Source organism: Pelodiscus sinensis, chromosome 13 (genome assembly GCF_052426305.1).
Source record: "Pelodiscus sinensis isolate ZL-2025 chromosome 13, ASM5242630v1, whole genome shotgun sequence".
NCBI lineage: Eukaryota > Metazoa > Chordata > Testudines > Trionychidae > Pelodiscus > Pelodiscus sinensis.
This window is the reverse complement of record NC_143064.1, coordinates 48,821,777-48,846,182: the sequence shown is the minus strand read 5'-3', so window position 1 is coordinate 48,846,182 and position 24,406 is coordinate 48,821,777. Positions and strand designations below refer to the sequence as shown.

Sequence of the window (24,406 nt, the reverse complement as noted above, 5' to 3'; positions counted from 1 at the left end):
AGAGAAGCTGGATAATTTCATGGGGGTTCGGTCCATAAAAGGCTATTAGCCAGGGGATAAAATGGTGTCCTTGGCCTCTGTTTGTCAGAGCCTGGAGAAGGATGGCAGGAGACAAATCGCTTGATCATTGTCTTCGGTCCACCCTCGCTGGGGCACCTGGTGCTGGCCACTGTTGGCAGACAGGCTACTGGGCTAGATGGACCTTTGGTCTGACCCAGTACGGCCGTTCTTATGTTCTTATGAGTATACAGACTGGAGTGGCCTGGTAGCAGCTTTCTCAGAGTGGGTCTGTGGACCACTTGGAGAACCACTGACCTACATTGCTCCGGGACTAAACAGCTTCTCTGTTGTTTCTGAGTATATGAATGGGCCCCATTGTTGCTGGACCCATTGACGTCAAGGGATTATTTCAACCCAGTGTATCCCAGAGACCTGGAAGGCAGGTCTAGCTACACATAAGTTAAGTTCTTGGTATACTGAAAACGTTAATTTTCAGAATGCCCTGGTTTATGAAGAAAGGGCAGGAGGTCCAATGCAACCTGTTCTTTGCTAACTCAATTACCGATTCTGCCTGAGGACACTTGCCTCATGATCAGACTGAATCCAACCAGGTGTCAGCACCCTGGGGCTGTTGGAAAGTTTGGCTCTGGACTTGAACTTCATAGTTCTAACCCATTTGTTTTTCTTCAGTCCAGGACTGGTGTAGCCTTCCACTTCCTCTTAGTGCCTGCATTTGCAAGGGAAAATAGTAAATATGAAATGTTGTTCGTTACCATTTTAAGGCTCAAACCAATCAGATTGCAGCATTTAATTTTGGCAGAGGGAAACCCTCTGAATGACTCCTCATGCAAGACCAGACGGCAGTCCCACGCAGCTCATGAGTCTTTGTCAGACCTCACAGATTTCGTTTGGGGCACAAGAAGTCTCTAGCAGAGCCCTGCCTTCTCTCTAATCTCAGTGAGCTGGGCCAGAAATATCTTGGGTCAGATGACAGGACAGGAATCAAGAGAGCTGGTGAAAAGACAGGAAGCAAAGGGCAGGAATAAATGGTCAGTTTCAGATTGGAGAGGGGTAACTAGTGGTGTCCCCCCAGGGTCAGTCCTGGGACCAATCCTGTTCAACTTATTCATAAATGATCTGGAGAAAGGGGTAAGCAGGGAGGTGGGAAAGTTTCCGGATGATACCAAACTGTTTAGGATAGTCAAGACAGAAGCAGACTGTGAGGGACTTCAACAGTATAGGGGACAGTGATCATGAAATAATAGAGTTCATGATCTTAAGGGGAAAAAAATGGAAACTAGGACAAATAACAAAGGATGAATATAGGCAAGGAACACGGGAATGCAGGGGCAAGATTAGAAAGGCAAAGGCACAAAATGAGATCAAACTAGCTACAGGCATAAAGGGAAACAAGAAGACCTTTTATAAATACATTAAAAGCAAGAGGAAGACCAAGGACAGGGTAGGCCCACTGCTTAGTGAGGAGGGAGAAGCAGTAACAGGAAACTTGGAAATGGCGGAGATGCTCAATGACTTCTTTGTTTCGGTCTTCACCGAGAAGTCTGGAGGTGTGCCTAACGTAGTGAATACAAGCAGAGAGAGGGTAAGTTTAGAAGATAGGATACACAAAGAACAAGTTAAAAATCACTTAGGAAAGTTAGATGTCAGCAAGTCACCAGGTCCTGATGAAATGCATCCCAGGATACTCAAGGAGCTGATAGAGGAGGTATCTGAGCCTTTAGCTATGATTTTTGAAAAATCATGGCAGACAGGGGAGATTCCAGAAGACTGGAAAAGGGCAAATATTGTGCCCATCTATAAAAAGGGGAATAAGAACAACACAGGAAACTACAGACCGGTCAGTTTAACGTCTGTCCCAGGGAAGATAATGGAGCAGGTAATTAAGGAAATCATATGCAAACACTTGGAAGGTAATAAAGTGATAGGGAATAGCCAGCATGGGTTTGTGAAGAACAAGTCATGCCAAACTAATCTGATAGCTCTCTTTGATAGGATAACGAGCCTTGTGGATAAGGGAGAAGCGGTGGATGTCATATACCTAGACTTTAGTAAGGCATTTGATACGGTCTCGCATGATATTCTTATTGATAAACTAGGCAAATATAACTTAGATAGGGCCACGATAAGGTGGGTGCATAATTGGCTGGATAACCGTAGTCAGAGAGTTGTTGTTAACGGTGCTAAATCCTGCTGGAAAGGGATAACAAGTGGAGTTCCGCAAGGGTCTGTTTTGGGACCCGTACTGTTCAATATCTTCATCAATGATGTAGATATTGGGATAGAGAGTACGCTTATTAAGTTTGCAGATGATACCAAACTGGGTGGGGTTGCAACTTCTTTGGAGGAGAGGGACATAATTCAAAATGACCTTAGCAAGTTAGAGAAATGGTCAGAGGTAAACAGGATGAGGTTTAATAAAGAGAAATGCAAAGTGCTCCACTTAGGAAGGAACAATCAGTTCCATACATACAAGATGGGAAGCGACTGTCTAGGAAGGAGCATGGCGGAAAGGGATCTAGGGGTCATAGTGGACCACAAGTTGAATATGAGTCAACAGTGTGATGCTGTTGCAAAAAAAGCAAATATGATTCTAGGTTGTATCAACAGGTGTGTTGTAAGCAAAACTTGTGAAGTCATTCTGCCGCTCTACTCTGCACTAGTTAGGCCTCAGCTGGAGTACTGTGTCCATTTCTGGGCGCCACATTTCAAGAAAGATGTGGAGAAATTGGAAAGGGTACAGAGAAGAGCGACAAGAATGATTAAAGGTTTAGAGAACATGACCTATGAAGCCAGGCTTCATGAACTGGGCTTGTTTAGTTTGGAAAAAAGAAGATTAAGGGGGGACATGATAGCGGTTTTCAAATATCTAAAAGGGTGTCACAAGGAGGAAGGAGAAAATTTGATCCTCTTGGTTTCTGAGGACAGGACAAGGAGTAATGGGCTTAAAGTGCAGCAGGGGAGGTTTAGATTGGACATTAGGAAAAAATTCCTAACTGTCAGGGTGGTCAAATATTGGAATAAATTGCCAAGGGAGGTGGTGGAATCTCCCTCTCTGGAGATATTTAAGAACAGGTTAGATAGACATCTGTCAGGGATGGTGTAGACGGAGCTTGGTCCTGCCTTGAGGGCGGGGGGCTGGACTCGATGACCTCTTGAGGTCCCTTCCAGTCCTATTATTCTATGATTCTATGAAAATCTCACCAAACTGAGTGATTGGGCAACAAAATGGCAAATGAAATGTAATATGGATAAGTGTAAATAATGCACATCGGGAAAAATAACCCCAACTATGGGTACAGTATGATGGGGGCTAATTTGGCTACAACAAATCAGGAAAGAGATCTTGGCGTTATCGTGGACAGTTCCCTGAAAACTTCCACACAGTGTGCAGCGGCGGTCAAAAAGGCAAATAGGATGCTAGGAATTATTAAGAAAGAGGTAGAAAATAAGATCCAGAATATCTTACTGCCCCTGTATAAAACTATGGTACGCCCACATCTTGAATACTGTGTACAGATGTGGTCTCCTCACCTCAAAAAAGATATTTTGGCCTTGGAAAGGGTTCAGAAAAGGGCAACTAAAATGAGTAGGGGTTTGGAACGGGTCCCATATGAGGAGAGGTTAAAGCAGACAGGCTACTGGGCTAGATGGACCTTTGGTCTGACCCAGTACGGCCGTTCTTATGTTCTTATAGAGCTGGTTTCTGTCCTAGGCTTTGTCCTTGGTTTACTAGCTGACCCCAGGTAACTGATGTCCTCTGTGTGGTAGATTCTTCATCTGTGAAACAGGAACAATGCGCCGTCTCTCAGTAAAACGTGCTCTGCAATGGAAGGGAGAAAAGCTTCCTTTTTTGCTGTAGATGGATTTACCTGGCACAGGTATCAAGGTAGAATCAAGTCCAGTGCAGATGTCTACGGTGGGAATGAGCCTATCAAAAGTGGTGTTTGCCCACAATTTTCTCCCCAAGATCAAGCCTATGGGTTGAGGAGGGTAGGTCACTCACTGTACTGTATTTGCAGGAAACATTTTATCATCTTTTGTCACTTGATCCGTCCAATACTTTCATCTAGTGAAAGCCATGTTCCCCTTCCCTGCACTCCTAGACGAGACCCATGTTTAGGAAACCTCCAAGTTTGTTACATGAAATCCATCTGCACAGAGAAGAAGAGCCGTGACGCCAGCAGCAGCTTACAAAAGCTGGCATTGCCACTGGCCTCAGCCATTTGGAAGAGCATAGTGCCGCCTCCTGGCGGGCCCCTGAGACTCACTCTTTAACAAAGCATGCTCAGGAGTAACAATTCCAATCTCTGCTCCCCAGAAACAGTCCCCCGCCTGGTCACACTTTAACTTTCCTCCTGCCACTGGGCAGGCAGCACAGGCCTCCTCTTGCTTTCCCGAGTTTCGGGTTCACAATGCTCTCTTCTGTGCAGATCATTTTGGTTTCCCTTAATCGGTATCACAGGAAACACGTGTTTGTGCACAACAGCCTAATGACCTGCCGCATCTCCCAACATGGCCCTGTGCTTGCCTCGGAGGGGCAACATGATGGCTCAATTGTTCACTAGCAGGATTTCTTGGGCCAAAGCTCTGGCGTACCTGCTTGTTGCGCTTGATTTCATTTGTTTTCAGAACCATACACAGGCTATTTTCTGTGTCTGTGGTTTTCTTGGAAGTTTAATCCATGAAATGTGCTGCTGGATTTTATTTCTCAGGGATGGTCTAGACTAGGTCGACTCAACTTTGGAAGCCCCGGGGGCCAGAGTGATAGTCACAGCACATGCCGAGGGCTGCAACTTAAGTGTGGTTTCATATACATGCAAATATATATGCAAATATATGCAAATAGCTTCTTTCACACTGATGGGCATGAATACAAAGATTAAGGCAAAACTACACAACACACAGGCCCCATTTAAGTCAGACCTGCTGATATTAATAAAATGCAACATTTACCCGATTTCCACCCATATGGCAGCACGTTTCATGATCAGTGACAGTCCAGGAATGTAACTACTAAAACAGATATCCATAGAAGACCATGATATTGACTCGCCGTTGTGGAGCGTGTTCCCAGTGGAGGCCATGTTCAAAGGATCCCACCCACGGGCCTCGTGTTGAGCCCCACGTAAACCCAAACTGCACTGCGGGCTGCAAAGAAACAGGCTGCAGGGGGCCCATGGGCTGCCTGTTAAGTAGCGTTGGTCTAGACAGTGCTGGGTCCTGCCATGAGGGCAGGGGACTGGACTCGATGACCTCTCCAGGTTCCTTCCAGCTCTAGTGTTCTATGACTCTATGATTCTCGGAGCCCAGTAGAGCAAGGCTACAAGAACTCAAGTAAGGAATTTCTTGTTTGCTAGACAATCTAAAATTGGCTGCTAGGGCTCCCATCAATCCCTAGGAGACAAAAATTGCCATTGCTATCCTATGCTGGCTGCCTCAGTAAGACAGGGCAAAGAACAGGCTGGTGACAGACAAGGCAAGCTCATCCCTAGTGACAGCCCTTTCAAGTTAGGGTGGAGGCAAATTACCAAACAAAATGGTGCTACTTGACACACCACAACAGTTCTGTGGAGGAACAGGGGGGTCTTTGTTCTAGGTCCAGGGCTAAATCTAGGACCTTTCCTCAGACCTAAACCATTTTAAATTAACTAAGATCCACGTAGAAACACCAATCACCCGCTGATCTCAACAGCTGTAGCTCCAGTGACTTAGTGCCCAACAAGACTCTGATCATCAATCTAGCCCCCTCTTTGCTGCTGCCCTACCGTTCCATCCCCATTATCCAAGCCAGGCGGCTTTCCCCTCAAAGACAAAGAACAATTCTTTTTGGGGATCTTCATCTGGCTCAGAACCTTCTCCTTTTTCATGCCTACCTTTCCAGTGCTAATAAAAAACAATCATAGCTTCCATAGGGCCCACCAAAAATAAAATGCAGGATCTGTGAAAAGCATTTGAAACCTCTTCCCAGAAATGGCATACATTCCTGCTTGCACAAAGCAAGGGTGCTGTGCACATACATACAATGCTGGATTTTGGCTTGTATCTTATTAGAAACACAAGGTAAAAACCCTTCAAATGTTTGCTGAATAGAGGGCAAGAGTAAGCTTACCATAACTTTTCCCATCCTCTTGTGAGTGCTACTTTATACGCTTAAGGAATAGACATTTAAGGAGATAGAGAGCAATCTACCATGTCCTCCCTTGAAACATACAGCTCTAGCACAACTGAGGAATCAGAGACAAAATCCTTATCCCTGAGAGTTTGTGCAAAGAAACAACTAGGGATTATTTGGTGGCTGCACTTTCTGTTTTATCTTTTTTTCCTCTGTAAGTCAAATGATAAACTTGTTATGGAGGCTTCTGGGTCTGCAGGCAGCCACTGAGAGAAATAACAAAACCAAAATAAACAAGCCACAGGAAGATTGCTGTTCTGTTCATTCCCTCTGCTGAACCTGGCATGGGCCACCCTCAGAAGTGGCATTAACTGTTCTTTTGTTCATAGAAGAACATTAGCAAGCTGGAAATGATCTGTAAAAATAAAGCTTCAGCGGGGTAGCCAAGATAGTCTGTAACAGGAAAAAGTTAAAAAACGACAAATAGTCTAGTAGCACTACCATCTACATGTTTTGTTAGTCTTTAAGGTGCTACTTAGACTATTCGTTGTTTTTTAAGTTTTTCCTGTAAAAATAAGGAACCCGTAAACTCAAGCACAAATGTTGGAGGACTTCAACAAGGTTAAAATCTTTAGTTTATTTTGTTCAAAATCTGACAGTTGTCACTTTTGCCCAGACCACACTAAAACCTGTGGGACAAACTGAGAAAGGACAACAAACCTGGAACAACCCACAGAAGCTATCTACAAGCAATACAGTAATGCCTCTCCTAACACAGCAGTTAGGCGCCACCTATGTGCACGGGGAGCTGTTTCATGTTAGATTTTTTCAAAGCACTTCTGCTTAGTTTTAAGAAAGCAAGTGAAAGGCGAAAGATTTATGGTCTGGTTTCTCTTCAGATCATATAAATCTTTCACCTTTCACTTTGGAGAGACTGACAAACAGAACAAAACATGAAAGACTAAAAACAGTAACCATGCAAAAATTAGCTCTAGAACTTCAGTGTGGCCAAGTGGCTCACAGGCTGACCTGGGACTCAAAAGAGCGACTCTAGTCCCAGCTTAACCACTGGCCTACCAGATACCACTGGACAAGTCACTTCCCCTTTCTGTGCCTCCCTTTGCACATCTGTGGAATCAAGGGAATGATACTGACCTCCTGTACACAGCACTGGAAGCACTACTGAGGAAAAAAATGCTATATTAGAAGTGTTGTTTTCTTCTTCCCACTTTGTGCTCCTCCTACATGGCTTTATTAGGTAAGTACCATCAGTGTGCTTGGCCCTATGCAAGAAACTAACATCCATGCCCCAGAGACAGTACAAATTTAGAGAAGTCACCACGAAAGGCCCAGTGGCAGGAGTCATATTAATTCACTGAAGTTATTAGCTTCTGACCAAACTGATTAGCTTCTATGATGAGGTAACTGGCTCTGTGGATGTGGGAAAATCAGTGGATGTGATAGACCTTGGCTTTAGCAAGGCTTTTGATACGGTCTCCCACAATATTCTTGCCAGCAAGTTAAGGAAATATGGATTGGATAAATGGACGGTAAGATGGATAGAAAGCTGGCTAGACTGTCGGGCTCAATGAGTAGTGATCAACGGCTCCATGTCAGGTTGGCGGTTGGTTTCTAGCGGAGTGCCCCAAGGATCGGTGCTAGGGCTGGTTTTGTTCAACATCTTTATTAATGACCTGGATGAGGGGATGGATTGCACCCTCAGCAAGTTTGCGGCTGACACTAAGCTAGGGGAAGAGGTAGATACGCTGGAGGGCAGGGATAGGGTCTAGAGTGACCTGGACAGATTAGAAGATTGGGCCAAAAGAAATCTGATGAGGTTCAACAAGGACAAGTGTAGAGTCTTGCACTTGGGAGGGAAGGATCCCAAGCATTGTTACAGGCTGGGGACTGACTGGCTAAGTAGCAGTTCAACAGAAAAGGACCTGGGAATTACAGTGGATGAGAAGCTGGACATGAGTCAAGAGTGTGCCCTTGTAGCCAAGAAGTCGAATGGCATATTAGGGTACATTAGGAAAAGCATTACTAGCAGATCCAGAGACATTATTACCTTTTATTAAGCTCTGGTGAGGCCACATCTGGAATATTGTGTTCATTTCTGGGCCCCCCACTATAGAAAGGATGTGGACGCATTGGAGAGGGTCCAGCGGAGGCGACCAAAATGATTAGGGGCTGGAGCGCATGACCTGTGAGGAGAGACTGAGGGATTTGGGTTTGTTTAGTCTGCAGAAGAGAAAAGTGAGGGGGGATTTGATAGCAGCCTTCAACTTCCTGAAGGGAGGTTCCAAAGAGGATGGAGAAAGGCTGTTTTCAGTGGTGACAGAGGGCAGAACAAGGAGCGATGGTCTCAAGTTTCAGGCGGGGGGAGGTCTAGGTTGGATATTAGGAAAAACTATTTCCCTAGGAGGGTGGTGAAGCACTGGGATGGGTTCCCTGGGGAGGGGGTGGAATCTCCATCCCTAGAGGTGTTTAAGTCTAGGGGTACATCTAGACTACATGCCTCTGTCACCAGAGGCATGTAGATTGGCTACCAGACACAGGAAAATGAAGCGGCGATTATTTAAATTGCCGCTTCATTTTCCTGTGTCTGGTAGCCAATCTCCATGCCTCTGTCGACAGAGGCATGTAGTCTAGACGTACCCTAGGTTTGACAAAGCTCTGGCCGGGTTGGTTTAGTTGGGATTGGTCCTGCCTTGGGCAGGGGGCTGGACTTGATGACTCCTGAGGTCTCTTCCAGCCCTAGGATTCTATTATTAAGCATCTGATCATTTTACTTTTCTCCATGCTGTGACCTGGGGGAATGAATGGGTCTTTGGGCAAGCGGGCAGCCAAGGGCGGGGTGCACAGGAACTTGTGGAACTCCCTGCCTCAGGAGGGCTCAAAGAAGAGCTAGACACAGGGGCGCCAGGGCGGAGTCCCTGGCCCCACGCCTCGCGGCCGGACCGGCTCCGTGGGGGCAGGCGGGGGAGCCCCCTTCCTACAGCGCGGGCCCCGCCCCGCGCGTACCCCTGGAGCGGAGCCTGCCCCACCCCTAGGCGCTGGGAGGCCCGCCCATAGAGCCTGCGTCACGTGCCGAGGAGCGCTGGGGCGGGGTCATGATGACGTATCGCGTGTACGTGGGTTGGCAGGCGTCGTGCCCATGTGACATGTGGGCCGAAAAGAGTGGTCCGGATCACGTGCCGGGGGAAATCGGCTGGGGGAGGAAAACAAACGACGTTCACGTGATCAAGGTACCTGTGACGTGTTTCACCTCAGGTGTCACGTGGCGGGGCCTGGCCCGGCGGCGATGGAGGAGGCGGGGGAGGAGTTCGTGTCACGTGTCCAGCTGCGCTCCTGCGCCTCGCTGCTCCAGCAGCAGCAGGAAGCGAAGCGCCGGCGCTGGGCCCGGCAGCGAGCGCGCGCGATGGCGGCGGGCGGAGGTGAGGGCGCGCGCGGCCCCTCCCCCAAACGGGGCCCGGTCTGGCCCCCGTGCCGGCGCGCGCCCCTCCCCCCCGCTCCTAACGGCCCCGGCGCGCGCCCAGTGCCCGCCCCCGAAGAGCCGGCAGGCGCGGGGGTCTCGTGCGCAGCCCCCCCCCCCCGCTCGGGCAGCGCCGTGGCGCATGCGCACCTGCCCACGTGCCGCTGCCCAAGCCCGGCCCCTCCAGCCTGTGCCGGGGGCGGGGCGGGACCTGCGGCGTGTCCTCGGGGGGGGGGGGGGGCTCCTCTGCCGCCCCGCCCCCCCCGGCTCCGCTCCCGCCGGGCCGGTCCCCCCCCGGCTCCGCTCCCGCCGGGCCCCGGGCCGGTCCCCCCTCCCCCCCCCGGCTCCGCTCCCGCCGGGCCCCGGGCCGGTCCCCCCTCCCCCCCCCGGCTCCGCTCCCGCCGGGCCCCGGGCCGGTCCCCCCTCCCCCCCCCCCCCCCCCCCCCCCCCCGGCTCCGCTCCCGCCGGGCCCCGGGCCGGTCCCCCCTCCCCCCCCCGGCTCCGCTCCCGCCGGGCCCCGGGCCGGTCCCCCCTCCCCCCCCCCCCCCCCCCCCGGCTCCGCTCCCGCCGGGCCCCGGGCCGGTCCCCCCTCCCCCCCCCGGCTCCGCTCCCGCCGGGCCCCGGGCCGGTCCCCCCTCCCCCCCCCGGCTCCGCTCCCGCCGGGCCCCGGGCCGGTCCCCCCTCCCCTCCCCCCCGGCTCCGCTCCCGCCGGGCCCCGGGCCGGTCCCCCCTCCCCCCCCCGGCTCCGCTCCCGCCGGGCCCCGGGCCGGTCCCCCCTCCCCCCCCCGGCTCCGCTCCCGCCGGGCCCCGGGCCGGTCCCCCCTCCCCCCCCCGGCTCCGCTCCCGCCGGGCCCCGGGCCGGTCCCCCCTCCCCCCCCCGGCTCCGCTCCCGCCGGGCCCCGGGCCGGTCCCCCCTCCCCCCCCCGGCTCCGCTCCCGCCGGGCCCCGGGCCGGTCCCCCCTCCCCCCCCCGGCTCCGCTCCCGCCGGGCCCCGGGCCGGTCCCCCCTCCCCTCCCCGGCTCCGCTCCCGCCGGGCCCCGGGCCGGTCCCCCCCCCCTCCCGCCCCCCCTCCCCCCTCCCCCCCCCGCTCCCGCCGGGCCCCGGGCCGGTCCCCCCTCCCCCCCCCGGCTCCGCTCCCGCCGGGCCCCGGGCCGGTCCCCCCCCGCCGGCCCCACGGGCGGTCAGACGGGGGATCTGCTGAACCCTAGCGGGGATGCGGTTTTGTGCCTGACTTTGCCGGGGGCTGGGGGTGCGCGGGGGCCGCCTGAGTACAAACTGGGGTGCGGGGTGCTGGCGGCGCGATGGAAGAACGGGACTGCAGCCCTGCAGGGATGTCAGACGGGTTACCGTGCTGCTAGCAATAGTGAGCTGTACACTCGGCTAGGGAACAAGCCTCCTCTCTCTGCTCTGCGCTGTCATCTCTGTGCTCATGTGCATTCTCATATTCACAGCAAAGAAAGAGGAGTCCTGCAAGGCACTGGACCTGGCAGAGTACACCAAGAATCAGTCCTGGTGGCGCAAGCTCTTTGGGCCAAGCTCTGGGTCAAGTGCTGAAAAATATAATGTAGCAACTCAGCTGGTGATTGGAGGAGTCACTGGATGGTAAGGTGATGGAGTAAGTCATGTGGATTTGGGGGGTTTTGGCTCCTGTAGACAGCATAGGGCTTCTCTAATGCATGAAGGGACATAACGTGCTAGTTAGCAGAAGATTGTATCTGTTTAGTGGGATGTCCTGTGAAGCCTATGAGTGGCAAACAGCACTGCCCAGTTGAAGGAAGATTAGACTCAGTTCTGTCTCTTCATGCATTTCCTGCTCTGTGACATGAGCTTTTCATAGAATTTAAACCCAGAAGGGACCATTATAGGATCAGAGAAATGTAGGTGTGCAGAGGACCTCAACAGGTTATCTCCATCTCTTAGCACTGAGATAGGACCAAGTAAATCTCTATACCATCCATGACAGGTGTTCAACGTACTCTTAGAAATGGTCCATGATAGAGATTCCGCAGCCTCCCTAGGACGCTTGTTCCAAAGCTTAACTATCCTTATAGGGTCGATATTGGGAACAAAATTTCAAACTAAGTCTCCCTTGCTGCAGGTTAAGCCCATTCCTCTCACCTGCATTCGGTGGGCATAGAGAACTGTTGGTCAGTGTGCTCTTTATAACAGCCCTTACCAGTGATGTAATCTGTCCATATTGTTGTCCCTCCCGCCATCCCATTGCTGCACAGTGCTAAGGCTGGGCTGGGGTGTAGTGGGGAGGAGGTACAGCCGTGGTCTGAGTGGAACTCTCTCCCCACCCTCCATGGCTCAGATTCTGCTGCTTGCCCCAAATGTTCCTTTGAATGCCTCTTCCACATGCTCGTTTCTCAAGACTAAATATGTCCAGGTTTTTAACCTTTCCTCGTAGGTGAAGTTTTATAAATATTCTTTCGCTCTGCTCTGGATGTGCTCCATTTTGTCCATATCTTTCTTAAAAATGTGTTGCCCAGAACTGGCCCCACGCTCCTGCTAAGGTCTCACTGCACTAAGTAGAGCTTATGTATGACACGCCTCTTGAAAAATAGAATTCTGGTCATCCGGTCTGAGCTCATGCATAGGACAGGCCATTGGACATCATGCAGTGATTCTTGCATCAAACCCAATAGTCTGTGGTTGAAATAAAGTGTGTACTTTTAGAAAGTCCAGTCTTGATTTAAAAACTCCTACACTATGGAGGATCCACCACATACCCGGATCAGTTGTTCCACACATGCTTGTTAGTCTTCTAGGATGACCATGACCTTTCTTGCTTGGGGCTAAGTATTGTCTCTTGGGAGTTAGAACTTTCTTGTCTCTGTGTACTCCGAAACAATTTTTTTTTTTTTTGCTCCTGCAAGGATGAATTGGCTTGTTGGTAGCTTGTGACTCTGAAGCCACTTCTAGATCTTCCTGTTTCACAGTGCTATTGGACTGTTTTCTCTTCCTCTTCTAATTCACACATAGTATAAATCAGGAGTTGGGTAAGGAAGAGAGGATTACTGTGCTGTTTCATAACCGGAATAGTGAATCGGTATCATCTGAAATACTTGATGTTGGGTGATGTCAGTATAATGGATAGGGCCCTATTAATGTAATGTAATGGCCAGGAAAAGCATGTCCTGCATTGTAAAATAAGCCCTTCCTCCTGAAATCTGATCTCCCTGCAATTCCTCACCAAGCTGGGGAGGGACAGGACTTGTTCTCTCCCTGCACTGCCTCTCAGGGAGCAATCAAACCTGTGTCTGGGCGTTTCCCCCTTCTGCTGGAAGCTCTGGGATTGGCAGCAGCACTGAAAGTTCCTGCAGCCAGAGAAGGCTTGTGGAGGTGGGTCCGATCTCTCCCTTGCTGCCAGGAGCATCCCAGCGTGGCCCGGATTTGCGTGCTCGTGCTCCCCAGCACGCTGTCCTGCTGGGCCAGATCCTTTAGTTTCCCCCTGACAAGGCACAGAGCAACATGGACACTGAACCAGGTCAGCTTTGGGAGGGCTCAGCATTCAGGAAACCAACCCTCAGAAGGAACCAAACCCCATATCTGTCTTACTCTGTGTAAAAGTTTGACACAGTGAAAACTTATGAGATCAGCCCATTTCATCTCCCCCCCTAGGTAACCCTTACACTGGGCTTAGCTAGTTCCACTAAGAAACTTGTTGCATGAAAATTCTTACCCTGAAAAAACTGTTCTTATCTCAGGTAAAGAGCGAGTCAGAGTTGATCTTTACTCTCTCTAGGTATGCTTCTTCCAAGTTCTTTGTATCCTCTTTGGGTATGCCAGGCAGTTCCAAAGGCCAGCTGAAGACAAAAGCTGATGGCTTCCCATTTCTTACACAGACTTTCCCCAGGGCTGGAATCCTTGGTTCACCACTGCCCATGGAAAATACCAGGTTCAAGATGGATTCCAGTTCCACGTGGCATGGTCACATGTCTTTCTAGGACCAACCACAGTTTGGGTTCACAGGACAAACATGAATCTGATGATTGTTGATTTGAGTGCTGATCATTAGGTACCTGAAGTATCACTAAAGACGTTTAGAACTATAAACCAATTCATACTTCATATTTCTAACTTCATGTATAAGAATGATATATGCAGAAAAAATCGGATGTTCAGATTCAGCAGACTGTTGTAGTTATAAAATGGATGTTACATGCCCTGTTTGGATAAAGCACTTTCAAGTTATGTATATTCATAAGTCAATTCTCATGAAGCGTGGGGGGTGACTGTGGCATTTGGTTGCATTCAGTTCTGTACTCTCTGGTTGTAGGTGTACTGGCTTCATCTTTCAGAAAGTTGGAAAGCTGGCAGCAACAGCAGTAGGTGGTGGCTTTTTCCTACTTCAGGTGTGTATGATTGGTCTGGGCCAGGGGTGGGCAAAAGACTGCCTGTGGGTTGGTGGCTCTGTCCTGCCATATGTTTTTCTCTGGCTCACCATGATCCTCTGAGCTGGGGCTGGGTGCAGGTTTGGACGAAAATGTCCTGCATCCCAAAGGGATGCTCAGGCAGCCTGCCTGCCATGGCCCCAGCCACGCCACAGCCAGTGGCTAAGGGCAGGTACATCTCTGCATGGCCCTTGGGGGCAGTGGGTCTCCGCAAACTGCCCCAGCACCAACCTCAAAGCTCCTGCTGGCCAGTTTCCCCTTGGTCACAGGCAGCATGCAGAGATCCACCGCTCCCGTCTCCCCTGTGGGTGTACAGAAATACATTTGGCGGCAGCAGCTGGCAGGTTTGAGTAGTGTGATGCCACTATGTCATGCGGGCAACCTGAGTGGTTGGAGCTGCCTGTGGTAAGCTCCTCCTGGCTAGGGCCACAACCTGCCTCTGGCATCTCCTGCAGCCCAACCCATGCCCCAGGTCAGAACCTCCTGCTGCACCTTGAATCCCTGCCTGGAGATCCCTCCTGCACCCAGACTCCACACCCCTCTATTAAAATAATAGGAAAGTGCAGCCTATGACCACTTACAAAACTCTTGGAGTAGCCCCCTGCTTCAAAAATGATTGCCCACCCCTGCTCCAGGGTGGTGCTGAGCTGCGGGTCCTGTGGGTAGGGTGCTAGCCCACCTATCAGGAGACCTGGGTTCAATTTCCTGCTCTGCTGGAGACTTCCCGTGTGACCATGAACAAGTCACTTCGGATGCGTCTGTTGTGCAGCTCAGGCAGACACACCCACACCAGCATGGCTGAAAGTAGCAATGTGGAGGGGCTGGCATGGTCTGGGCTCTGGCTGGGTTTGTACAGCCTGTGCCAAAGCCTGCACTACTTCATCTGCTAGTGTGGGTGGAGCTCATGTGGGTGTCTGCCCAAGCTGCAGTCACAGCTGGGGTTGCAGTGGGTACTACTGGGTCTCGAGTCTCCTCTGTGACACGAGGAGAATAGCACTGCCCTGCCTCTGCGGTGCTACGAGAGTGAATGTGTTACAAACTTTATGGTAGTGGAGAGACAGAAGTACCTTTATGCAGGCCTGCTGCCTCACGGGGGTGGGGCTTCACTTCTGATAGCTGCAAATGACTCAGATCTGCATAGCTTTAGAGCTACAGATTTTTTGAATAGTGATAGAAATGTAGCCATGTTAATCTGGTGTAGCTGAAACAAAATACAGGACTATGTAGCACTTTAAAGACTAACAAGATGGTTTATTAGGTGATGAGCTTTCGTGGGCCAGACCCACTTCCTCCGATCAAATAGTGGAAGAAAATATGGTTGTGACTGCTTTCTTCCGCTATTTGATCTGAGGAAGTGGGTCTGGCCCACGAAAGCTCATCATCTAATAAACCATCTTGTTAGTCTTTAAAGTGCTACATAGTCCTGTCTTTTGATTTTTTGAAGTTAGTGCCAGCCTAATGGCCTTGTAATAATCATGCCCCAGCATGAACACAGCCCGCTTTCAAATCCCAGACTGAGCCTCTTCCTCTGTGGACTGGCAGCACGGCAGGAACTGCTGCAGGCAGAGCATTACAGGGAAACTACATGCTAAGGAGCAACTGCTGGCCAAGGTGCCCAATATCAGAGGGAACTGGCCATGCCTACTCAGCCATGTTGAATTTGGCTGTTATGTAAGGGTTCTGAGTGTGGCATCCTCCGGAGTGTGGTTAGGAGAGGTCCCGTTGATGTTGTCTTTGGGGTAGGGATGTAAGAGACTAGTTGACTAGTGATGCAGCTAGTCACTCTCCTGCCTCCCGCTGTCTGTCAGCAGGGAGCAGGGGAGGCAGAGGCAGTGGGAACTGATGCCATCTCCACTTGCGCCGCTTCTGCCACGATTCTGCTATTGAAATGTACAAGAGCTTCAGCAGGGCTCTTCCTACAGTTCGAAGGTGGAGGTGCCCATGTAGACTAATCGAGTCGTAGAAAGAAACCCCAGGCAAAATTCGATGAGTTAATCTAAATGTAACATCCTTGTTTGGGTGGTGCAGCAATGAAACGCCTCATTGGCTGAAGTATCTACCCTTAACTTTAAACCCCTCTCTTCTGGGTGCGGAGCAGTGTGGCCTATGCTGGCTCGCAGGGCCAGAAGAGTGGAAAACTCAAGTCTAGATTTCACTGCTGTGAGAGACAGAATGTGACCACTAGACTCTATCCAGCGATCAATCCCTGTCTCTTTGTTCCAGCATTTACATTGTGCACAACTGCTTCCCCTCCCCCACTAGTTCTCCTTGTGCTGTTAGAGACATGCACCTTTAAAACACTGTTCAGGCAGCGTCACTTGTTGGCCCACCACAAGAAGACAAAATACTTATGAGGACACCTATTAATAAATTATGCCCTCCCATAGCAGCGTAGCACCTATTAATAAATTATGCCCTCCCATAGCAGCATATGCCCTCCCATATGCCCTCACAAGATCTAGCATGTGATACTTGAACGATACCAGTATAGCAAGCTGGAGGAGGAAATGCAGTTGGTGCCAACTCTGCAAAGCAGAGAGGCTGACACAGGTTAATTGTAGAGTGTGTAAAAACCTCTGTATATGAACGTCCATTGCAGGATTATGGTAGGATCCTATCATGTTGGGGTTGATTCCGCTTTGAGCAGCGGGTTGGTATGGATGACTGCCCGAGGTCTCTTCCTACCCTAATCTTATATGATTCTATGAGAGGTAAGCAGAGGAGTCCTACATCAATATTCCCTCTAATTTTTTCCATCCCTGTTCACAATAAAGTATGTGAACCGCCAATAGAAACACGTGCTGCAGGTGCTCTGCTAATCAGCCGGGCAGCATTTAAATCTCTCCTGGGTGGCTGCCAAATGCTCAGCTTATAGGGAACACTGCTCTATGTAACTGAATTACTTAGTTTATTTCTTCATGTCCCTAGCTTGCTTTTTCCCTTTCTATTAATTTAGTTAGTAAAATAGTTTCTTGCTAACCAAGATAAGGTGGTGTCTTCTAGGGTTGTTGAGTGGGTTATTTTGATTAGCAATGGGGCAGGAGGGAAAGGAATTGCTACAGGTTGTGCAAGTCACTTGAGGTTTCTTCCCACCTCTCCAATGTAGATTGCAAACCACACCGGGTACATCAAAGTGGACTGGAAGCTAGTAGAGCAGGACGTGAACAAAGCCAAGGAGCAGCTGAAATTTCACAGCAGTGGCAGCAAACTGACCCCAGAAGTTAAAAGCAGAGTTGATGAGGTGAGACCACTTCTCCTTCCCAGAACTTTGTCTGGATCTATTGAGATTCTGTTGGGAAGGGTTGGGAGCTACTTCTGGGGCTCATGGACTCTGAATCTTGTTTCAGCTTTAAGGGTTGCTGCATAGGAGCAAGATGGGAGTAGTGGGCAAATCCATTAGCTGTTCTGTGAGATTGATGGCTTCCAGATGGTGTTTCACTGTACAGTGTCCTACAGCAGACCCCTGGGAGGAGGAAGGAAACTCTGGAACCTTCTGGAAGGTCTCAGAGCAATTAGGACTGTTAAATAGTACAGCGTAAGAGTGCATCAGTCACTCGAGACTCCGTCTACACTGCTCAGTGCGTGCAGGGGGTTTTTGGTCCCTGTGCCTCCAGTCTCCTAGAACCTTGACTAAGTGTGGTTCATCTATAAATAGCTATAAACGTGAGGGCAGGTGGTTGGACTCTGACTCTCAAGGTCCCTTCCAGATCTAGTGTTCTGTGACTCTGTGCTTCAAGCTCCTAATGCCTGGTCAGACTGTCTGTAGCATGTTGTATTGCCATAGCCATAATGTGCAAGTGTTCTAGGGGGGCTCCAAGGAAGCACATCTGTGGAAGGGGAGCGAAGCGGCACCAGCTCACCTGCTATTAATGGTGGCCATTAGGTAGGGAAAGCAGCAGATGGGAGGGCTTGGTGCTGTCTGATGTGAGTGACTGGTGCTAGTGTGGTGTTGACTGTCTTCTCCCCTGCCCAGGTGATAACATTTCTGAAGAAGAACATTATCCTGTCTGGAGGGTTTGCTGGGGGATTCCTGCTTGGAATGTCTTCATAGAGACTCCTCAGAACTGACAACTCTGTCCCCTCTCATCCTCCCACTTAGTAAACAGTGGGTTGTGTTGACACTCCACCGCCTCAGGCCCTACTCCCTCTCCTGGCTACACTGCTGCTAATTTTCCTTCCTTTCTCTGTGCGGCGTTCTGCTGGTGCTGCAGTGAGTCCAGAGGGTCGAGACCCTCAGTGTGTGCATCTTGATCTGACTCCCTCCCCCTGCAAATATCCCACTGCGGATTGCAGGGGCAGTAGTAACCCCATGAACAGCCTGCAAGAGAAGTCTGAGAACAGGCACAAGACTGACAGATGGAAGCTCTCCCTTCCAGTGCTCGCAAGGTTCGTCAAGTTCCGTGCACCCCTATTTTTGTATTCACTCTTCCCTGGTAACAGGAAAGCTCACACTATGGGAAAATGGTGTTTGCATGGCTATCTGGTGCGAATTGTCCATCTTAGAACGTGCTCTGAAATGGGCACAGTTGTTTGGCGAAACAGCTAATTCAGACGTGGCAGAGCAAGTGCATGGCAGAAACACTATTGGAGCTCTGTTCTTCTGCCTTCACCCCTTCCTAGACTTGCCAGTATGCTATCCACAGATGATCACTTGAGTGGTGTTTATCCGTCCCGTTGGCACTGCCAATAGAAATTGTGAGTGTTGCATGTTGCCATCTTACAGCCTTTCTTACCATGGGTTTTGAAAGTCATTGGGTATCCTACCATTTAGAAGGCATTCTCCTCTCTCTGCAGCTGGTGTCTCAGCCAATGAATTTTAAAATGTGCTGATGCTGGATGTTAATCTGGCAGAAAATCTGCCTGCAATGACTGTGCATATGACTGAAACCTGCACTACCAGCTCCATCCAGTCCTGCACATGTTTCCATAGAGACAATAACTGCGGCTTATCCCTAGTATCACGTCACTATTTCTGACGCTAATGCCTCTTTTCTGGCTAATATGCAGTTGCAGCTCCCTGTAGGTATCTGGTGCACGTGGGGCTTCCTGGACAGATGGAACTCTGAGCAGTATACCATGGGATGTGATAGCCTGGTGGAGGATTCCAGTTTGAGTGCAGACAGCAGCTGTTTGGGATTCACACTCGGTCTAGAATTATTATGAAGCCAGAAAGCCATTTCTCTCCCCTTGCAGAGCAGATTCTGTCTGTCCTCTGCAAAAGGCTGAATCTCCCAGGCAGTCCCCTATACAGGTGCATCTTAAAATCCCTGATGACCACCTTTCTGCCTGTCATATATGCCTTTACGTGGCACTAGGTGGTAAGATGCATCATACCCTGTATACTGGGCATGGGGGGAGAGCCATTCCATATGTTCCTTCTCAAAACAGAAACTGGCACTTTGGTGCCATAGAAAGGGGAGGGGGTATTCCACAGCAACCCAGCATGCCCACCTCTCCCTGCAAAAAAGACAGCAGGCTTGTCAACCTGTCTCTCTGGGAACTAGACAGCGGGCAGGAAATGCATGAGCACTGTTTATTAGCTCTACCCCTGCCTCTATTAACATTTCCCATTCCAACAAAAACAAGCACCTGGGTCCAGTTGGTTTCACCTGGAGATGGGTTCTGCGTGGCTTGTTACCCAATCCTGAGCGCATCTGTTCTGCAGGGGAAAGTAAAAGTCCCAGCGATCCATTCAGTATTGCCTGCCACTGCGCTTTCCTTCTGTCCCTGCTCTGAGGTAACTTGGAGAGCATGGTGCTTCAGCTGGTAATGAGCATCTTCTTGCTGAAGGCTGGTTCTGTTCCCCTCTGAAATCATGCCCTGGAATTGTATGGAACCCCTGGCCCTCGTGTGATGGCCAAATGCTATTCAGACTGTAAGTGTCCATGGCACGAGGATGCACTTTACCTATCATGCTGCAGTGTTTAGTGCTTGGTCTGACTGGCAGCAAGGGACATACCTAAAAGAATGCCCTGAGTCCTGGTCCTGTTAGAGCAACGCAGCTTGGCAACTGCAGCTGTGTTTTCAGGAGAGCCTGATTGCATCTGTGCAAACTTTATTTTGCTCTTAGTCTGTCCCCTAACATACAGGGTTTGCAATTATGTGACTGACTTCCTCCCAGTTCCCATGGGTAGACTGCAGACTGCCTTTACACCAAATCTATCTTGTATTCTGGCTGACTATAGCAGGGCAGGAGAAACTGGATAGACAGTCAGGTGCTGCAGGAATTGGGCAGTGAGGCTGGTGCATGATGACTCGTTAGGATGGCAAGGTACTGTAGGAGGAAATTCTGTGGAGCTGGATGATCTTGATGAATTTATGAAAACATCTTGCTGGAACTCAGCTGCTCAGATAGGAAAATAGTGTCCCTACACCGCCGCCTGGGGTATGAAGTAGCCTTTTTATTCAGATTTCTGTCTCCAGCCTCCTTCTACAGACTGCTGGGTGGACATGTCTCTCCCCCCCCCCCCCCTTCCCTTGGGGAGTGGCAGTTTTGGGATAACAGCTGTAACTTGGCCAAAGCCTTTGGCCTGGTACCTCACTCCCTCTTAGCTGGATCATCTGCTGGAAATTCAGCAGAGTTCTGCTCATGGGGCTCTAAAAACTGGCCACGAGCTCTCTTGGCTTCAGTGTCTTCCTTTCCAGCTGCCATTTTTTTCCTCTTGATGTACGTGCAAAGACTTTGCTGGTGCTATGTTGCTGTAGCCTGAGAAGCAAGCAACTTGTTACCAAACCTCAGGGCTATTCCTAGCAAAAACTTCCTGTTAATCACCCCAAATCCTGGGAAATAGGCTCATTAGTGTAACCAGAAATATACTGGCAGTCTGCTCTGTCCCTGAGACACTTAAAATAGCTATTCTTTGTCTGGAATATTAGAAATTGCTGCCACAGAGCGAAGCAACTTCCAGGAGCAGCCAAAATGTCTCAAAGCTGTCACTGGATGGGAAATCAAACCAGCAATTTAAGTTTTGATCTAAAAATGTGGAGAGAGAAAGGAGGAAGGCCTGGAGGGCATCCATGTTGGGCAAAAGGAAACTTCCTTTGTACCTCTCCTGAAGTCCTGTGTGCAGCAAAAACATTTTCAGTTTTCACATGGGTGCCAAGATGAAATCTTAATCCCTCTTTGGTTTTGTTTCAACAGTCTCTAGTACCAATGCCAGGAAACTGTGGTTTAAAAATACACTAGGCTTTGAAGGGTATTTTTGTACATTGTATGTAGGCGCTTGTTGAAGTGATATAATTAAACTGTTGCTTTAGAGTCTACTCACTTGTCTTTGGGGGGTGGGTGTCTATGCTTCCTGAAAACAATCTCTCTTCCCCGCTCCCTCCCTGCAGACACTGCAGCTAGTAGCCTAGAGTAGTATCCAGTACCGTAACAGTCTGGGGGAGACACCTCTGGGAGGAAGGCCCAGATCATCACAGATGCTTGGGAAACCAATGAATGAGGCTCTTAAATACCTTTGGGGAGCTGGGTCTCGGTATCAGCAGAGGGTTTAATTGGGAGACCTATTGTGCAGCTGCTAGTCACAAGGCAGACATGGGTAAGTTGGGTCTTACCTGAGCGCTAGCTTTTAGTTCACATTGGCTGTGCAAGGGACTTTCTCCAACCTTCTCCCTCTATTTCTGGGCTGCTAACAAGCTGCCTTTCCTATAGCCAGCCAGAGCCCAATGGGAGCCTGTTGGGGGCTATCCTATGACTTCATGCATTTCTCTGGGTCTGGCTAAATGTGGACCTCAAAGGTAACATTCCCATAAGGGACCCTGGCTTAGCGAGGTTAGTGTTGCTCCTTTTACTAGTGGAGCAGTTGGTACAATCTCACTTAGCAGGTCTAAGAGATCTTAAGTTCTCCTCCAGGCTAAGACACCGACAAGCCCCCTGCAAACTCATGGTACAGCCTCCCTACTGAACAATGGTCAGACCCCATCCCATTGCACATGCAGAAGGGGATACAAAATAACTTGTCCTAAAGCATCTGCAGTGGACACAGTGAAAGTAAACAAAGTGGTTAAGGGGGAAGAGAGAAGGTACTCTTGGACTGTGTCTACATTGGTGTGATCTTGCGCAAAAGCGGCCGCTTTTGCGCCAAAACTTGCTGCCTGTCTACGCTGGCTGCGAGTTCTTGCGCAAGAACACTGACGTTCTAATGTATGAAATCAGTGCTTCTTGTGCAAGAACTGTGATGCTCCCACTCAGGAATAAGCCCTCTTGTGCAGCTGTTCTTGTGCAAGAGGCCAGTGTAGACAGGCAACATGAATTTCTTGCGCAAGAAAGCCCTGTGGTTAAAATGGCCATCAGAGCTTTCTTGCGCAAGAGAGTGTCTGCAGTGAATGGATGCTCTTGCACAAAAGCACATCTCTTGCGCAAAGGCACATGCCAGTGTAGACGTTCTCTTCCGGAAGAGTTTTTGCACAAGAACTCTTCCACAAAAGAGTTCTTGCGCAAAATCATGCCAGTGTAGACATAGCCTTGTGGCTCATTCAGAGGTCGAGCGATAGGAAACAGAGTAGGAATAAATGTTCACCTTTTCCTCTCAAAACCTGACCAACAGGATTCTCCATCAAGCTGTGCAGTTCAGCATAGGCATTAATGATCTAGAAGGGAGGGTGAATAGTGAGGTGGCAAAGTTTGCAGATAATACAGAATTATTCAGGCTAAGACCGAAGCAGTAACTTACAAAAGGATCTCACAGAATTGACAGATGAATTTGTGTTAAGAAATACAAAGTAACGTACAGTCAGGGTATTGGGGGGGGGGGGGGATAAACCCACCTACAGACGCACTGCTAGATTCTAAATTAGATATTACCATTTAAGAAAGATCTTGATGTCCCCATAAATTGGTCTCTGAAAACATCTGCTCAATGTGCAGCAGCAGTCAGAAAAAGTGAATAATGTTAGGCAGCACCAGGACAGAGCTAGAAAAGACAAACTGTCAATGCCACTATGTAAATCCACCGTGAGTAGTGCATTCCCATCTCCAAAAGAAGAGAGTGGAACTGGAAGGATTCAGAGAAGGGCAACAATAATGATCCAAAATACAGAAAGGCTTGTGTATGAAGAGAGACCAGCATACGCAAGGCTGATCTGCTTAGAGATGACTAAGGGTGGAGAGGACAGGGCTAAGCAAAGTGACTAGATATCTGTAATTTACCCTTACAGAGAATATGTAGACCCAGGGATCAGCTGATAATGTTAACACAATAGACTTAATACAAATAGGAAAAGTACTTTTTCACACAACTAACCTGTCACCAGAGGATCAGGTGATGGTCAAAAATAAAACTTGGTTCAAAAAAGAACTGGATAAGTCTCTCGAGGGCTATTGTGGCTCTGGTCATTTTGGCTAACTCCATGCTTGGGACAAAGCTAAGAGTGGAAGATGCTCCTTAAGTGTCCTGGGCTACATCTACACTGGCACCCTTTTCTGGAAATGCTTAAAACAGCACAGTTTTCCGTTATAAGTATTTCCGGAAAAAGCGCATCTACATTGGCAGGATGCTTTTCCGGAAAAGCGTCCGTGCCAATGTAGATGCGCGTTTCCGCAAAAAAGCCCCGATTGTCGTTTTCGCGATCGGGGCTTTTTTGCAGAAAAGACTACTGGGCTGTCTACACTGGCCCTTTTCTGGAACAGTTTTTCCAGAAAAGGACTTTTGCCCGAATGGGAGCAGCATAGTTTTTCTGGAAAAACAATGACGATTTTACATTAGATCGTCATTGCTTTTCCCCACCTCATCACCCACAGCAAAGTTCTGGTGGTGGTCACTGTCAAAAGGAAACTGAGTAAGTGGGACCATGGTCTGACCACATAGGGCAGTTCTGATGTCCTTAAGACAAAGTCATGGCTGATCCCAGGTTCTGTGGAAATGCTGTGCAGAGCTTGGGGTCAGACTCCCCAGCTGATCCTGGGTTCCATGGAATAATACCATGCAGAGCCTGTCTAATAGAGGCAGCAAAGGGTGGGGGAAGCAACTAGTCCTTAACATCATTACTAAGAGCTACTAGTCACAAACCATGCAAACATTTCAGAAGCGGGGTACCAGAATGCCCTGCTGGAAACACCTTGGCTGCATCTAGACTGGCAAGTTTTTCTGCAAAAGCATTTGCTTTTGCACAAAAACTTGCCAGCTGTCTGCACTGGCTGCTTGAATTTGCACAAGACACTGACGATCTCATGTAAGATTGTCAGTGTTCTTGCGGAAATACTATGCTGCTCCCATTCGGGCAAAAGCCCTCTTGCGCAAATGCTTTTGCGCAAGAGGGCCAGTGTAGACAACGCGGTATTGTTTTGCACAAAAAGAGCCCCGATGGCAAAAATGGCGATCGGGGCTTTCTTGCGCAAAACTGCTTCTAGATGGGCACGGACGCTTTTCTGCAAAAAGTGGTTTTGCGGAAAAGCATCTG

At 49.6% G+C, this 24,406-nt stretch overlaps 1 protein-coding gene and 1 long non-coding RNA gene across 2 annotated transcripts; one reads left to right on the top strand and one right to left on the bottom strand.

Moving 5' to 3' along the window:
• Window positions 1–616: 616 nt before the first annotated feature.
• On the bottom strand, window positions 617–9,519 carry LOC149523675 (uncharacterized). Its single transcript, XR_016350584.1, has 3 exons — window positions 9,386–9,519; window positions 8,202–8,350; window positions 617–727 (listed from the first exon to the last, which is right to left on the bottom strand). It is a non-coding gene; the product is annotated as an uncharacterized LOC149523675 (long non-coding RNA).
• On the top strand, window positions 9,413–21,266 carry FUNDC2 (FUN14 domain containing 2). Its single transcript, XM_075941269.2, has 5 exons — window positions 9,413–9,570; window positions 11,060–11,210; window positions 13,891–13,966; window positions 17,112–17,246; window positions 17,979–21,266. The coding sequence occupies exons 1-5, from the start codon at window positions 9,438–9,440 to the stop codon at window positions 18,054–18,056; spliced, it is 573 nt and encodes a 190-aa protein (XP_075797384.1). The 5' UTR covers window positions 9,413–9,437; the 3' UTR covers window positions 18,057–21,266.
• The last annotated feature ends 3,140 nt before the right edge of the window (window positions 21,267–24,406 follow it).